This window comes from Ochotona princeps, chromosome 28 (assembly GCF_030435755.1).
Source record: "Ochotona princeps isolate mOchPri1 chromosome 28, mOchPri1.hap1, whole genome shotgun sequence".
NCBI classification, from domain to species: Eukaryota; Metazoa; Chordata; class Mammalia; order Lagomorpha; family Ochotonidae; genus Ochotona; species Ochotona princeps.
In genome coordinates, this window is record NC_080859.1 from 23018147 (window position 1) to 23035050 (window position 16904).

The window sequence follows — 16904 nt, forward strand, 5'->3', positions numbered from 1 at the left end:
GTAGAGGTTTGAAACTGGCGCACCTGCCACCCAACAAAGAAGATCCCGACTGTTTTGGGCTCCTGGCCCAGCTCTGGATGTTACAAGCATTTGGGGATTGTCACTTGCTGGCAGATGAAAGGACCTCTCTCTGTATATTTCTCTCTCTCAGTCTTCCAATTTTTTTTTTTTAATCAATGTTTCAAAGTTCTTACAGCCCGAGGCCTGCACTGTGGCGTAGCACACAAAGCCTCTGCATGCACACCAGCATCCCAGGTGGACACCAGTTCATGTCTGGTTGTCTTCTGACCCAGCTACCTGCTTAAGGCCTTGGAAAACAGCACAGCATGGATCAAGTCCTTGGGTCTCTGCAATCACATGGGAGACCAGAGGACGCTCCTAGCTCCTGAGTGCAGCCAGGCCCAGTCCTGGCTATGGCAGCCATTTGGAAAGTGAACCAGTGTGTTAGGAGCTACAGACTTACAGGCCTTAGACTTGATGGCATGCCTGACAACCTGTTGCACTGCAAAACCTACCTTGGGCAAGCAGGGCCACAGGAAGCAGGATATTGGGGCTAGGACATCCCGTGCAAAACAAGCAGAACAGAACCTCCACCCTTATTCCTGTTCAAATAATTAGTTCCTCCCCTGTTTCAATATAGATGATTACTTCCAGGAACCCCCCCTTCCCCTCCTCCCCTAGAGAAGAAGGTATATATATATATACATATACATATATATATATAGAGAGAGAGAGAGAGAAGAGAGAGAGAGACAGAGTAAAATAAAGAGCATGGGGCATTCTCCTTCACCAAGGACGTGTGTGTGTTTCTTGGGCTAGCAGCCCAGCATTCCCAGCCCACTCTCAGGGCTTAAGCAGCATGTCCTGCAGGTCGGGACACCAGTGGATAGCCCTCTGAATTTCTGTAACTCGGCCTTAAAAAATAATAATAAATAAAGGGCCCAGCATGAGGGCCCTTGCATGCACTGGTATCCCATATGGCTGCCAGCTCTAATCCTGGGAGCCCTGCCTCCCATCCGACTCCGTGCTTGTGGCCTGGGAAAGCAGTCGAGGACGGCCCAAAGCCTTGGGACCCTGCACCAGCATAGGAGACCCAGAAGAGGACCCGGCATCAGACATCCTGGCTTCGGATCAGCTCAGCACTCACTGATGGGTGCCCATTTAAAAACGTGACCAGGGCCTGGCACCGTGCCCTAGCAGCTGAAGTCCTTGCCTTGAACGTGCCTGGATCCCATATGGGTGCCAGCTCTGGTCCCAGCAGCTCCACTTCCCATCCAGTTCCCTGTTTATGGCCTGGAAAAGCAGTAGAGGAGACCCAGAAGAGGACCTGGGCTCCTGGCTTCTGATTGATGCAACATTGGCCATTGCGGCCACTTGGGGAGTAAATCATCAGACGCAGACGAAAGATCTTCCTCTCTGTCTCTCCTCCTCTCTACATATATCTGACTTTGCAATAAAAATAAATCTTAAAAAAAAAAAAAAAGCTGCTTTAAATAATAAAGTGTCAAAATGATACAAAAATCAAACACCAGTGGGGAGAAAAAATCAAAGGAATTAATAATAATGATCATCATGTCATTTTGGACTACTTACAATCAACAAACGTGGAAGATTCACTTTACCTTAATTTCCGTTCTTGCTCTGTGAGGGAAAAGCTGTCCAATCATAGAAAAGTCAGTTCCTACCATGCTGATGGCTAGAAAAAACATATCTGTTTCTGCAAACACAAAAGATGTACAGTGACTGACATTAACCTTGTGAATGCTGCAGACGGAAAAACGTCTTACATGAGCATTCGGAATTTAAAATGCATTTGGTGAGATTTAATTTCATTAGAAACGTATGCCACAGTGTTTTAGAAACACCTTCCTTAAATCCTGGGGAGCGAGATAGCAGATTGCAGATCTCCCTTGCTCACTCTCTCACTCTCTCTTCCTGTCTCGCCTTCTTCTGTAATTCTGCCTTTCGAGTAAATAATTTTTTAAAATATCTGTTTTTCTTCGGCAGGGAGGTGGCACAGTAGTTATGGAGGACAGGACCTGGGATGCCTGGTGTGGTCCCAGTTACTCCAGCTGCCAGCCCAGCTTCCTGCTGGGGGCTGGAGGCAGCAGGCCAGCACTGGATCCTGACCACACACAGACAGTACTTCTGAGCCAATCTGGAAGGCCCTGGCTCCAGCTATGAGCCAATCTGTCTGCAGGGTCAACGAGTAGATGGAAGATCGCTGCCTCTCCACCTTTCAAATAACATACAATTAAAAAACAATGAAACAACAAAAACACACTCTTAAATAGAACGAGACATAATTCCATCACTGACTGGGGCGAACAGGAGGTCACGCCACAGCTTGATGGGCTCATCACAACCTACAACCCATATTAGTGCCAAATCAAGTCCCAGCTGCTCCACTTCCCAACCAGCTCCATGCCTGTGGCCTGAGAAAGCAGTCGAGGATGGCCCAGAGCCTTGGGACCCTGCATCTGCGTGGGAAACCAGGAGGAGGCTCCTGGCTTCAGGTTGGCCATCTGGGGAGTGAACCAGTAAGTGGAAGATCTTTCTGTTTCTCTTCTCTGGAAATCTGCCTTTCCAATAAAAATAAATAAATCTTACAAAAAAAAAAAAGTATAGTGGGGATAGGAGGAATACATAACATACAATTTCAAACAACGCTTGGTTACCTTTGTTTGACCATGGTTTAGAGTAGCAGCTTTTCCTAAAGCTGGAGTATGTAGTTGTGGAACCACGCTCAAATATAGGGTCATTCTCCTCAACAACACAGGGGCCTTTTGTCCTTAAAACCTCTACCGTCAAACTGAAAGAAATTTCCAAATAAATCCACATCAGAAACAAGTCAGAAAACAAAGGCAAATGATATTTAAATAGTTCCATTTTGCAATCTGCCACAGCAACCACACCCGAGGTATAACAATACCCATCTCACAGTGTTTGTGTTTATTTCCAGGCTTGCTTCAGCAGCACATACACTACAACGGGGAAGAAGCATATTTTCTAAGCATATCCTATTTTTTTACTTAATACATGATTCCAAGAAGGCAGAAGAAAATATAGATTAAAAACTCTTATCAGCAACATGAAACTCACAAAACAGCTTTGGATTATCTGAAACACTTCCTACAGTCAACATACAGTACTGCGACAGGCACATGGCTAGACCGAGAAACACAAGCATTTTATGCTCACATTTTATATTCCTGCAGACAAAGAAGTTAAATACTGCTTTAATAACCAATAAAATCATCAACACACAGTAAAATTATGCGAAAACATGTATTTGCATGATCATAGAATTTGCAATATTTACAACAATAAAATTTAACTGCAAACTTTTTCAAACTGTTAAAATATATCCTACTCGTTTTTTTAAAAATATATGCTTTAAAATGAAAAAACATAAAAATATATACGTTAAAAGCCAAGGGCCTGGCACCATGGCCTAGCAGCTCAAGTCCTTACCTTGAATGCACTGGGATCCCATATGGGCGCCGGTTCTAATCCCGGCAGTCCCGCTTCCCATCCAGCTCCCTGCTTGTGGCCTGGGAAAGCAGTCAAGGACAGCCCAGAGCATTGGGACCCTGCACCTGTGTGGGAGACCCGGAAAGAAGTTCCAGGCTCCTGGAGCCAGATCGGCACAGCACTGGCCATTGCAGCCACTTGGGGAGTGAATCATTGGATGAAAGATTTTTCTGTCTCTCTCTTCCTCTCTGTATATCTGTTTTTCCAATAAAAATAAATAAATCTTTAAAACAAAAGTCAACTAAATTCCACCATGTCAAATATGAGAGGCTTATTGTTATTACTGAAAACCAGAAGATGATTTAGACTTCATAATAAGAAAAGCCGCAAGATGTTAAGCATAGGTCCCACTGCATATGTGACTTTAGTTGGTAATATGAAAACTTGCACATTGAGTGCAAAACTGAATCCAAGAAACCTACCCTCGCTAACCCTGGTGGAGCCCAGGACATGAATATTCAACAGCTCAACTCACTGACCAGAACATGAGCAAGACGAGGGTAATATCATTGATGACTGGACACAGTAACACCATATTCAAATGATCACACATTATAGATGAATATAACCCACTCTGCCATTACAACCATAATGTGCAAATACAGCAGAGTCCATAACAGACACATCAGTATTCTCTCATTATAAAATACACAAATTTTTAACCTACCTTTCTTCATCCAAAATAATAGAACCATCTTCGGCCACTTTCACTCGAGGGACCAGCAATGGCCCTTCATCTGCCTCCTCTTCCACTTCTTCACTGCCTTCTGCATCTGCAGTGTTCTTATTTTCTTGCCTACCCAAAGTAAAGACAGGCTTAATTCATAAAGCCATGAAAAGGGTTTCCAGCAGAGCTGTGATGTGGGCTGGTGCTGCAATGCAGCAAGCTAAGGCCCTGCTAGCAAGGCGGGGAGCACACAGCTGAGCGGCAGTTTGAATTCCAGCTTCTGCTTCAGCTGCACACACACGCACAGCACCTGGGAAAGCAGAGGTGCGCGGCAGTGCTGGGGCCCCTGCCCCTCCTCTGGGAGACCCAGTCAGAATTCCGTGTTGCTGGCTCTGCCCTGGAACAGCCCCACCGTTACAGGGGGAAGCCAGGCAACAGAAGAGCTCTCGCCTCTCTGTTCTGCCTTTCAATGAATACATTCACGTCAACAAAAAAATGGAAATTTCAGTATTTCCTTTTCTTTCTTTTGAATTCTGTACCATGCAGCTATATCATTACCCTAAAATCATGCTTGCTTTGGTAGGAAACGTATACCCTAAATTCAAATAGAACCTCTGGAGGCAGAGTTGGGGCCCGGCAGGTAAAGCCTCTCTCTGTGATGCTAGCTTCTCACATGGACACCGCAGGAGTCCCTGAGTCCCAGCTGCTCCACTTCCATCCAGCTCCCTGCTCATCGACCTGGGACAGCAGCAGACGGCCCACATCCACAGACCTCTGCACCCATGTGGGAGACGCAGGAAAAGTCCTGGCACGCGGCTTTGGCAGCAGTCCAGCTCCGGCTGTTTTGCCAGCTGGGAAGTGAAGCAGCAACTGGAGGTTCTCCTCTGTCTCTGCCTCTCTCTAGCGCTGCTTTCAAACGAATGAAGAAATCTTAGAACAAAAACTCTTTCATTCTAAACACCTTAATTTAAATCAAATTAACCAGTTATACAAGTAGCACTTTTATATTCACTTAAAGAAAGCAGCAACTTTTTTCTTGTTAAGTGAGTCCACTTTTAAAATTCAGCAAAATATCACTTGACAACTTTCTTTTCTGTAAAAAAAATTTTCTAAAAAATTTCATTAAAAAAAAAAAAAAAAACCGTACCCATACTAAAATAGATAGAATAAAGAAGATGGGACGCTTACTCTTTGGTCTGGACTGAAGGCAATGCTTTCTCCGTTTTCTTTTCCTGTTCCAGTGAAGAACTAGCAAATGCAAATAACAGAACTTATGTTAACACATGAACAACGCACAGCGTATGAGTGCGATCTGTAGGTGAGAGGAAATGATTCTAACTTCCCTTTGGTTTTTTATTAACACAACTCAGCACTTCACTACTAATGGCACAGGCCAAAAATCAGCTTTTCAGTCAAGAATTTTACAACATAGTGAGGAAACACTCTTACCCTCTAATTCCTCAAGGAAAGGAGGCGCTTAGCCACACGGCGTGAAGCGACCTATCCGGCTTTTCAACCGGGCCAAAAACCTAGTCTACTGGGTATGTCACTACTCCTCCCTCTACTTGCCAACAATACACCTATTATGAACCTGCTGGCGGCCCTGTCCTCTACTTGTCCAGGCCAGCTTTGATTAAAGCAGCTTTGTTCTTGAAACAGTTGGTAAATCAAATCACCACTGTATTTCATTACAAAGCAGCCCAAAAGACTGAACCACTCCTTTAGATCAGATCATAGCATACAATTCAAACTGCAATCTTTTTTTTAATTTCCATTCATTTTTTATTATATTTTTGACAATCCCTACATAGTTAATTAGCAAACTGCAATCTTGATTACAAAAAAGTGGCCTAGTTGCCTTTACTAATGCTAGTACTGAAGATAACAAAGGAATCTTACTTTTAATCTCAGAGATAAAGAGTATCATTTATCACTCCCATAAAAAAATTATTTGAGGGTCCAGTGGCGTGGCCTAGCGGCTAAAGTCCTCGCCTTGAAAGCCCCGGGATCCCATATGGGCGCCGGTTCTAATCCCGGCAGCTCTACTTCCCATCCAGCTCCCTGCCTGTGGCCTGGGAAAGCAGTCGAGGACGGCCCAATGCATTGGGACACTGCACCCACGTGGGAGACCCGGAAGAGGTTCCAGGTTCCCGGCTTCGGATCGGCACAGCACCAGCCATTGCACTCACTTGGGGAGTGAATTATCGGATGAAAGATCTTCCTCTCTGTCTCTCCTCCTCTCTGTATATCTGACTTTGTAATAAAATAAATACATCTTTTAAAAAAAAAGTTATTTGCGATACTGCAACTGCACAATGAATGCTCTACTGAACTCACGACATAACCTCAAGAATCTGCAACAGAAGGACCTGGTGCGATGGCTCAGTGGCTAAACTCCTACCCTGCTCGCCAGGATCCCATATGGGCACCAGGCAGTGTCCGGGCTGCCCCACTTCCCATCCTGCTCCCTGCTTATGGCCCGGAAAAGCAGTAGAGGATGGTCCAAAGCATTAGGACCCTGCATCTGCTTCAGGGACCTAGAAAAAGGCTATTGGCTCCTGGCTTTGCATCAGCTCAGCTCCAGCCATTGTGGCCATCTGGGGAGTGAACCAGCAGAATGGAAGCTTTCTGTCTCTACTTCTCTCCGTAAATCTGCCATTCCAATTAAAAATAAATCTTTAAAAATAAAAAGGAATCTACAATAGAAACAAATTTTACTTACGTCATTGGGTTGCTCTCTGGTAGGTAATATATGAAGTCTCTCATAGTCATTTTTGAACGATCCAGCGGCTTCTGACATTCACTTATAGCACATTTGTTCTTCCACTGTTTCTGTATGCACACACACATCCAATTTTATGTTAGAAATACACAGTTTCAAACATAGTAGGTTCAAATATACAGTTTAGATTTACATTTACATTCCTTACAAATGTTTTCATAATCACTTCTAATATGCCTAAATTGGGAGGAAATTTCATGAAGTATTACAAAATTGTAGCATATTTTCTTAACAATTTTTAAAAACCAAAAGTGGGGACTGGCGCAACAGCCTAATGGCTAAAACCCTCGCCTTGTATACACCAGGATGGATACTGGAGCCTACTCTCGGTGGCTCCACTTCCCAGTCAGCTCCCTGCCTGTAGCCTAGAAAAGCAGTAGACGATGGTCCAAGGCCTGGAGACCCTGCACCCACATGGGAGACCCAGAAGACGCTCCTGGCTCCTGGCTTCAGATGGGCTTAGCTCAGGTGTTGCAGCCACTTGGAGAACCAAAGGAAGGTAGATTTTTCCCTCTATACGTCCTTCTCTCTATATCTGCCTTTCCAATAAAAATAAAACTAAAAAAAAAAAAAAAAGCTAAAACTAAAAATGGCACGTCAGATCTAGTCCCCGTTGCTCCACTTTGCCCCAGCTCTCTGCTAATGACCCAGGAAAGCAGAATACACCCAGTCCTTGTGGCCGCACACCCATAAAGCAGCCCTGGAGGAAGTCCCCGGCTCCTGGTTACAGAGCAGCTCAGCTGCGCTGCCGTGCCCATTTTGGGAATGAGCCAAGGGATGGCAGATATCTGTCTCTCTCTCTATATTTAATTCTGTCTTTCAAATAAATCTTAAAAAAAAAAAAAAAAAAACAGCTGACATTTGTTGGGTATACTGTTTTTGTCATAAACTAGTCCAAATGCAGATCACACCTATTAACTCATTTAATCTTCAGTAATGTCAGCCCTACTTGCCAGGAAGGAAACTGGCCAAGTCACGGAGCCAGTCAGGGATAAGTCTGCACTTTCAATTGGTATCTAACTCCTAGATTAGAGGGGAAAATAAACACACCTTCATGACTCACAGGAATATGGATTTCATTCAGATCAGAAAACACTACCAGGGCTGGTGTTCAGCTCAGCCAGTGAAGCTGCCAGCTCCCGGAGGACATGCCTGGGGAAGCAGCGGAAGTCGGCCCAAGCACCTTATCCCTGTCACTCTAGTGGAACAGCTAGAAGGAATTCCTGCCCCAGGCACAGCCGCTGCAGCCCCAAGACTTCCCCGTCTCCTTCTTGTTCTCTAATTCTACCTTTCAAATCAATAAACCTTTTTTAAAAAAATTATTGACTCATGTGGCTCAACTGCGTTTCTCTTAATTCAAATAAACACATTTGAACATCTTTAAATAAAACACCTGACCACAGAAGCATTCTTGTGTGTATATGCAGGACATAAAACTATCTTCACAAACATGAAAAAACATACATGTAGAGTATGTCAGGCAGCTGCTTGGGGCAGGACTTAAGGTCCAGCCTGAGATGCCCACATGACAAACCATAAGGAATGCGGGGCTGCTGCAATGGCTCAGTTGGCTAATACTCCACCTGCAAGCAGGCATCACAAGCAGATACCGGTTCATGTCCCGCCTGCTCTACTTCCCAGCCACCTCGGTGCTTATGGCCTGGGAAAGCGGCTTAGGACGGGACCCTGCACCCACAAGGGGAGATCCAGGGGAGGCTCCTGGCTCCTGGCTTCAGATCGGCTCAAATCAAGCCACTGTAGCCAGGTGGGGAGTAAACCAGTGGATGAAAGAACTTTCTGCCTCTTTCTCTCTGTAAAAGCTGTGTTTCTAATAAAAATAAATCCTTTTAAACATGCTTAAAAAAAACGGAAGCAAACTTATTTGGCTTTATTACCCAGTAAAACGCTAAGGAGGCTTATTACTGTCGCCAAGGACACCTGCCAACACAGACAGCAGTGCCTGGAAGCCAGCAGCCCTTCTCCTTTACCTTCTCCTTGCGCAGCTCTTCTTTTAACATCTCCCGCAGCTTCTGGGCTTTGTATATTCGGTAGCGGTCTGAGCACGGCGGCTTCTCCTTTGCCGGAACGGGGTCTGGCTGTGCAGCATCCTCGTTAGCGGTGGACACAGGAGGACATTCTGAAGGAACCGTGACATCTGCCTGAAGGACACCAGACGTGCCCGACACTCGCTTTCTTCTCTGCGGAACGGCAGGAGGTTGACTGGATTCTTCAACATCATTCCCACCATCAATCTTTTCATCACTGTTGAAATGGAAAAAGGAAAAACAGAAGCCACCATGGATCTTCTTTCCTATGTGCTGGTTTTCACGATCTAATACGAAGGGCTGGTGCTCTGGGATCCCAGGGGAAGCCACGGCCTGCAGGTCCAGCACCCCCACACACAGTGTCAGCTTGAATCCGGGTTGCTCCACTTCTGATGCAGCTCTCGACAATGCACATGGGAGAGCAGCAGCAGGTGGCCCAAGTACTTGAGCCTTTGCACCAGCAAGAGTTCCAGAATAAACCTCGTCCGATGCTTCACTCACCAAGCGGCCACAGCGGCTGGAGCTGAGCTGATCCGAAGCCAGGAGCCAGGAGCTTCTTCCAGGTCTCCCACATGGGTGCAAGGTCTCAAGGTTTTGGACCGTCCTCGACTGCTTTCTCAGGCCACAAGAAGGGAGCTGGATGGGAAGTGGTGCTCTGGGACATGAACCAGAGCCCATATGCGATCCCAGCGCGTGCAAGGCGATCACTTTAACCACTGCACTATCGCACCGAGCCCACTCCAAGGATTTTTACAACTAGCAGAGATCCACAAAAATACTGCAAGATTTAAAAAGTATCCTCTCGGGCCCAGCGGCATGGCCTAGTGGCTAAAGTCCTCGCCTTGGGCGCCCCGGGATCCCATATGGGTGCCGATTCTAATCCCCTGCAGCTCCATTTCCCAACCAGCTCCTTGTTTGTGACCTGGGAGAGCAGTCAAGGACGGCCCAAAGCCTTGGGACCCTGCACCTGCGTGGGAGACCCAGAAGAGTTTCCTGGTTCCCGGCTTCGGATCAGCACAGAACCGGCCGTTCCGGTCACTTGGGGAGTGAATCATCGGACGGAGGATCTTCCTCTCTGTCTCTCCTCCTCTCTGTATATCTGACTTTGTAATAAAAATAAATAAAGTCTTTAAAAAAAAAAGTATCCTCTCGGACCCGGCGCCGTGGCCTAGAAGCTGGAGTCCGCCCCTTGCATGCACCAGGATACCATATGGGCTCCAGTTTTAATTCCTGAAGCCTTACTTCCCATCCAGCTCCCTGCTTGTGGCCTGGGAAAGCAGCAGAGGATGGCCCAAAGCCTTGGGACCCTGCACCTGCATGGGAGACCTGGAGGAAGTCCCTGGCTCCTGGCTTCGGATCGGCGCAGCATGGGCTGTTGCAGTCACTTGGGGAATGAATCATCGGACGGAAGGTATTTCTCTCTGACTCTTCTCCTCTCTGTATATATCAGACTTTATAATAAAAATAAATAAATCTTTTTTAAAAAAGTATCCTCTCAAAGTCAGCTTAAAAAAAAAAACAAGAACAATGCTAACACATTAATGTCTCCAGCCTGCAGACTGAAAGTCATTTATTCCTTATCAATTATACAATCGTGTAGAGTTGGGAAAATCTGAGAATTTTACTAACAGTGATTGATGGGGCTGGGCTTTGAGCATAGAGGGGCAAACCCACAGCTTGCAACGTTAGTGTCCCATAGGGATGCCAGTTCCAGCTAGGCTGATCCATCCACTCCTGGAAAACGACCTGGGAAACGAACTGAAGTGCTACCCACATGGGAGACCTGGAAGAAACTCCTGACCCTCCCCAACCCCCGACCCTCACACCCACCCGACCCCCACTTCCAGCTTGCCCAGCCCTAATCCTCATGGCCATTTGGAGAATAAACCAGCGGATGGAAGGTCGTTCTCTCTGTAACTCTGTCATTCAGACGAATAAATCTCAAAGAAAAAGTGATACCAGTATCTCCTTTTTAGGGTAGAAATTTTGAAACAGGTTCATGTAAGAAACTCTGGGATCTGGCCTGACAAAGTAACCTAGTGGCTAAATCCTCCCCTTGCATGCACTGGGATCCCATATGGGCGCTGGTTCATATCCCAGCTGCTCCATTTCCCTTCCAGCTCCCTGCCAGTGGCCTGGAACAGCAGTCCAGGATAGCCCAAAGCCTTGGGACTCTATACCCACGTGGGGGACCCTGCACCCACACACATGGGAGACCCTGAAGAAGCTACTGGCTTCTGGCTTTGGATAGGCTCAGCTCTGGTTGTTGCAGTCACTTGGGGAGTCAATCAGTGGATGGAAGATCTGTGTCTCTCCTTCTTTCTGTAAATCTGCCTTTCCAATGAAAGTAAATAAATATTAACAAAAGAAAAAAGAAACTTGAGGATCACAAGACATCGGAGAGACATTGCTGACGTATCAGCCTAACCCCTCCGGAAGCAGAAACAGTATCTGTGCATAACAGGAAATGTTCATGTCTTTCTGGACATCCACAAAGTCTGTACCACCACACTGTCATTTAGAAGTGTGTTTCCTGGCTTCCTCCAATGAGAACATCCTACAGATACTGACCCTCACACTGACATGTCTGTTACTCTAAAAAAAAACACAAACTTCATCAGCAATCATTCTGCCCTGTCCTGTGTTTTTACCAGTTATTCGAACCTGCACAATAATTCTCCGTATAAGGTGATATTTGAAATATATAGATCTTTCCAGCAATGTTCAGCAGAAAAAAAAAAAATTTAAACCAGGTTAATTAACTTTTTCCAGCGGATACCCCGGGACCATCACACCGGCATCTCGCCCAGAGCCAGGAGAAGGCGCTGGTCTCCACCCCAGGCCACAGCCACGCCGTTCGAGCTTGCCTGCAGCTCAGTGTGCTCCCCCGCTCCCGGCCCTCCTCTCCGACGGCGGGGCGGGCGATGTGGGGTCTCGGGCCGGGGACGTGGGGCTGCGCGGCAGACCAAAGGGCTCCCTCCCCAACGAGCCTACCTGCGCTCGGGCGCCTTCTCCGGGGGCTCGGCCGCGGGCGCTTCGGGGGGCTCGGGGACTTCGGGGGGCTCGGGGACTTCGGGGGGCTCGGCGGGCTCGGCGGGCTCTGGCGGCCTGCGGGGCTCCCGTCCACGCGGAAGGACGGCGGTGCCGGCGGCCCTGGCACCGACACCCGGCCTGACGTTCGGCTTCACGCTAAGGCGTGCCCTGCGGATCATGGCGGAGCCCGGGGGCCCGGGGAGAAGGCCCCGAGCCCCGGCCCCGGCCCCGGCCCCGACGCCCACGGGTTAGGAACGACTCTTCCCTCCCCGAGCAGGCAGCTACCGCCGCTGTGCGCCCCCGCCACCGCCGCCGCCGCCACTCGCCCACCGCCGCCTCTTCTTCATGACCCTGCCACACCAAGCTACTTCCCTCCTCCCCGGCTCCCCCACCTTCAGCGGGCGACGGAGCCGCTGCGTCATCAGTCCGCGCCGCGGAGGGCGTCAGGCGCTGGGCGCCGGGAGTCATGGCAACTGCCAAGCGACCCGGCCTGGGTGACGGGTGAGCCGGAAATGGAGACGCTTACACTTCACGTTATCCAAGACGTCCGGAGGAGTTTTTGAAAAGAGGGAAAGGAGGCCGCCTGCTCCTCAGATGGAACTTTCACGGATGCTGGTTTTTAGAGGCCCCCTGAAAAGCAATTTAATCGCCCGCTCACCAGTATACGTCAGAGATTAGAACTTCCGACTTGAGGAAAAACATACATGAGCATCGCTGCTGTGAAGAAACTGGTAATGGTTACCTCACGGGAGAGAAACTGGGTTTCGGAGAAACGTATAGAAGGAACAGCCTTCAATATTTTTTTAAATATTGATGTATTACCCTCCCACAAGCCTTCATTAAGTCGAGTATTCACCTGCCCTGGGAGGCTGCAGGAGAGAGCTGAACAGAACTTTCTGGCTAGAAGAGGCGAGCATACAGCAAGTAAATAAACAATGTAACTGAAGAATGTGTTATGCCGTAAAAGTATCTGTTAGGAAAAACAGCTAGAGAAGAGAGATGAGCTTACCCGTGTCCTGCCAACAGGACCACAGAAATGGTGATACAAATTCCCCCCATACGTTGGAAACAAAGCCCTGACCCTCTCCTTGGAAGCAAAGAGAATTCTGGTGGAACATCGTGCTACATTCGTAACAAGAAGTCAGAAGCATTCGGTGGTGAATGGTTTTCTTCCATTCTGAGGGAGGAGACAAGGGCAGGGCCTCTGCGGGCAGCGCGGCTAAGCTGAGAGCCAGTTCTTGGGCAAGCAGCCGTTCCTCTGGAAAATGGACACCTCCGAGGGCTGGATTCCTAGAAACGTGAGAGACTTCAGAGGGGCGGAAAGAAGCCCAAGCACTTGCAGAAGAAGACAGCTGAGCTTCCTGGAGAATCCTGACGGCCAGGCCCAGGCACCTCTGGACAGACTTTTGAAATAAACTGAAGATGAATAAGGCCTTTCCACTACAAAGTCCAGGACATACCCACAAGCTTGCAGTGGGGCAGTCATTAACAACGAGGATTTAACTGCCCACCAGGAAAGGGGTGGAAATGAGATCTAACTTTTATGGTTGATTATGAAGGCATAATGTGTTTGTTCACACACTCAAGTTATGCAGGACATTCTTAGCAGCATCTGATATTCTTTTAATCTCCAATTTTCCCTAGTAATACATCCAGTGTATCTAGTACATATCATGTGTGCCCCTACGTCTAAAACACTTTTCAACTGTAAATAACTCAGACTACAAACTGAGAAAAATACAGAAATAATGTTATCACACTCATCTTGCAACCCCAAATCGCTTGCTTTCGCCCGGATGAGCAGCTATCTCAAAGTCCAGCCTCTCTCGCTGCCCAAGAGGAGGTTTGCCAAGTGGAGAGCAGGAGGGGCATGAACGAATAATAATAATAGCCAGGGCGGTTGGCTGTCATCGTGTGATGGGCACTTTGTTACGTTACACACTGACTTGATGTGTGAAGTGCAATGACCTCCTGCTCACAAAGCTTGAGAAGGCTTCAATGCAATGAGATCATGTGCCCAAGGTGACGTAATTGTGGATTGGTAGAGCTAAGCTTTCAAAGCTGATGTTTTAAGTGCAGAGCCCTCACTTTGCCTCTCACCTTTCCTGAAGTAGGTAATTTAATGACGGACTGAAGTCTGGCCATGCGCACTTGGAAGTACACTATAGTACTTTCCATACTTTTGCAGCTAGTTGAAATCCTCCAAAACAAAGAGTTCAGTAAAACCAAGTGGGCATTTGTCCTGAGAGCCACCTTGGGGGCTTAAGACGCCCGCCTCCTACATCGGAGTTGCTGGGGGTTTCACAGGCTACTCTGGCTCCTGCCTCCAGCTTCCGGCACTGCAGGCATGTGAAGGGGCAGAAATGACAGCTCAAGTCACTGGGTTCCATGGGAGATACAGGGCCTCTGTTTCTAGCTTTTGGGGAGTGCAACAGTGAATGCTTTCTCAAAAATAAAAAAAAAACTTAAGAGCAAAAAAAAACCCACTATGCAATTTTAGGGTGTCCACACCATCTTTTGCTATTATTCATTTTTATTTGAAAGTCAAAGACCAAGACCGGAGACCACAAGGAGGTAGGAGCTTCTTCTAGGTCTCCCACGTGGGTGCCAGCGGGCCAAGCACTTGGACTGCTTCCCAACAGAAAGTTGTATCAGTAAGTGGAGCAGTCAGGACACACACCAGTATCTCATAGGATGCTGACGTCATCACAGATAGAGGCTTCACCTGTTGCTCCACAAGGCGGCAGGCCCCCACTCCGCCTTTCAATAACAGAACCAAAGAAACCCCTGGAGCATTCTTACAGGTGTTTAAAGGCAGCCTCCTTCCTGCGTCTGAATGAAAGCTAACATTCTTTGACCAAAAGTTTGATGCCGCTGAACCGCCGGTGCACACAAGCCTATCTACCGCGCGGATTGCACTCAGCAAGCAGAGCAGCGCAGCCAGTTCTCCCGCCGCCGCGGCCACTCGGTGCTAGCGCCCAGTACCTGCCCTCGCGCGCACGCGCAGCGGCCCTTGGAGCGCGCCGGAGGCGGTTTGGGGGCCCCGGCCAAGTACCCACCGGTGTCGCCTTCCAGGGAGGCCGGTGGCGACTGGCGCTGAGTCGCTCCCTTCCAGGCATGGCTCGTGAGTCTGCGGAGCGCTGGGCGAGGCGTCCGACCAGGGAGCGCAGCAGGATGGGGAGGCGGGACGAGGACTCCTGGCTACCGGCAGTGGACCAACAGGGACGCACGCACGTAGCTCCGATCCTCCTCGGGTGTTCCTTTGCGCGGCCCCTGTGAGGGTCCGGACCAGGAGCTCCTGCTGAGTCGTATTTAGTTACAGGGCCTTGAAGGTTAATAATGTTTTAATAGAGTCTGCCCTTGCTGGCTTTTAACAGTAAAGCTGTAATGGGCTGAACTTCTGTGACGCGTGGGCTCTGTGTTTCTGACCTTTGTCTACCCCATGCCAGCCATAAGCCAAAACTGATTTTGGGATACTGGCCCCAACAGTATCCCAAATGCCTGTTGTCCAGGGTAGCATTGGCTTTGATATTACTGTTAAACCTTTAAGCTACCTACCTCCTGGTTGCCTGATCAATTGCAGTTCTTGACTCAAAAAGCAAAACAAAGTTCATACGCTTTTTTTTTTTTTTTTTTTTTGAATCAGAACTTTTTGGTGGAAGCACTTTGGCACATGAGAAACAGAGCCATGACTGTTTGCCTTTGCAGGTGGAAATCAACGGGAACTTGCCCGCCAAAAAAACATGAAGAAAGCCCAGGAGATTTGCAAGGGGAAACGAAAAGAGGACAGCTTGACTACTTCTCAAAGAAAGCAGAGGTGAGTGGCAGGAATGGCACCCTGCAATGGCAACCAGGCCTTAGAAAATGACCAGCATTTGTTTAAACCCTTGGCGTATTGCAGGGAAAATGGGCGGAAAGGGGTAACCAAGACATTAACGTCGGTTTTGTTCTGAGCCTGCCCACACCCTGTGGGGTGGTTAGGCTCCAGGCTCGCAGGTGAAAACAACTCTAAACAACCTCGCGCAGCTTCTCCAAGTCCAGCTGCTAGAACTTAGTCTGGCAAGATAAAGGTATGCACGATGCTTGCAAGACAGTGTCTTGTATTTCCAGGGAGGTAGGAACCGATTCCCAAAGCAGACATGCCACATTACACTGCATGACAGATGTATGTGTGTCGTTGCCTAGAGACCAGAAGACTGACTGGTTTGGAGAGAGAAGGCAGTGCACCATTTTGATAGGAGACTATGTATGGCAAATCTTACAAAGCTGCTACAGAAAAACCAAACAGAAAAGGTTAAACACAGGGCTCGGCGGCATTGCCTAGTGGCTTAAGTTTTTGCTTTGAATGCGCTAGGATCGCATATGGGCACCGGTTCTAATCCCAGCAGCTCCATTTCCCATCCAGCTCCCTGCTTGTGGCCTGGGAAAGCAGTCGAGGACGGCCCAATACATTGGGACCCTGCACCTGCATGGGAGACCTGGAGGAAGTTCCTGGCTTCTGACTTAAGATTGGTGCAGCACTGGCCGTTTAAATCAGAAGGTTTTCACTTCACACTTTTGTCCAGTGATTAAAAAAAAAAAAAGATTTATTTACTTTTATTGAAAACACAGATATACAGAGAGAAAGAAAGAGAGGAAGATCTTCCATCCGATGATTCACTCCCCAGCTTGCCGCAATGGCTGGAACTGAGCTGATCTGAACCCAGGAACCAGGAACTTGTGGCCTGGGAAAGCAGTCGAGGATGGCCCAAAGCTTTGGGACCCTGCACCCGCATGGGAGACCTAGAAGAAGTTCCTGGCTCCTGGCTTCAGATCGGCATAGCACTGGCCGATGCGGCTCACT

At 48.1% G+C, this 16904-nt stretch overlaps 1 protein-coding gene across 1 annotated transcript in view; it reads right to left on the reverse strand.

Annotated features, from left to right (window-relative positions):
- Positions 1-12592, reverse strand: part of BDP1 (B double prime 1, subunit of RNA polymerase III transcription initiation factor IIIB) — a 70929-nt gene extending 58337 nt beyond the window's left edge. The window contains exons 1-7 of the mRNA XM_058656200.1: positions 12023-12592; positions 8972-9245; positions 6924-7033; positions 5390-5449; positions 4202-4330; positions 2679-2812; positions 1623-1717 (exon numbers count right to left, since the gene is read on the reverse strand). Coding sequence (XP_058512183.1) covers positions 1623-1717; positions 2679-2812; positions 4202-4330; positions 5390-5449; positions 6924-7033; positions 8972-9245; positions 12023-12240 — 1020 coding nt within the window. The 5' untranslated portion in view covers positions 12241-12592. The remainder of the gene's footprint in view (positions 1-1622; positions 1718-2678; positions 2813-4201; positions 4331-5389; positions 5450-6923; positions 7034-8971; positions 9246-12022) is intronic.
- Between the last annotated feature and the right edge of the window lie 4312 nt (positions 12593-16904).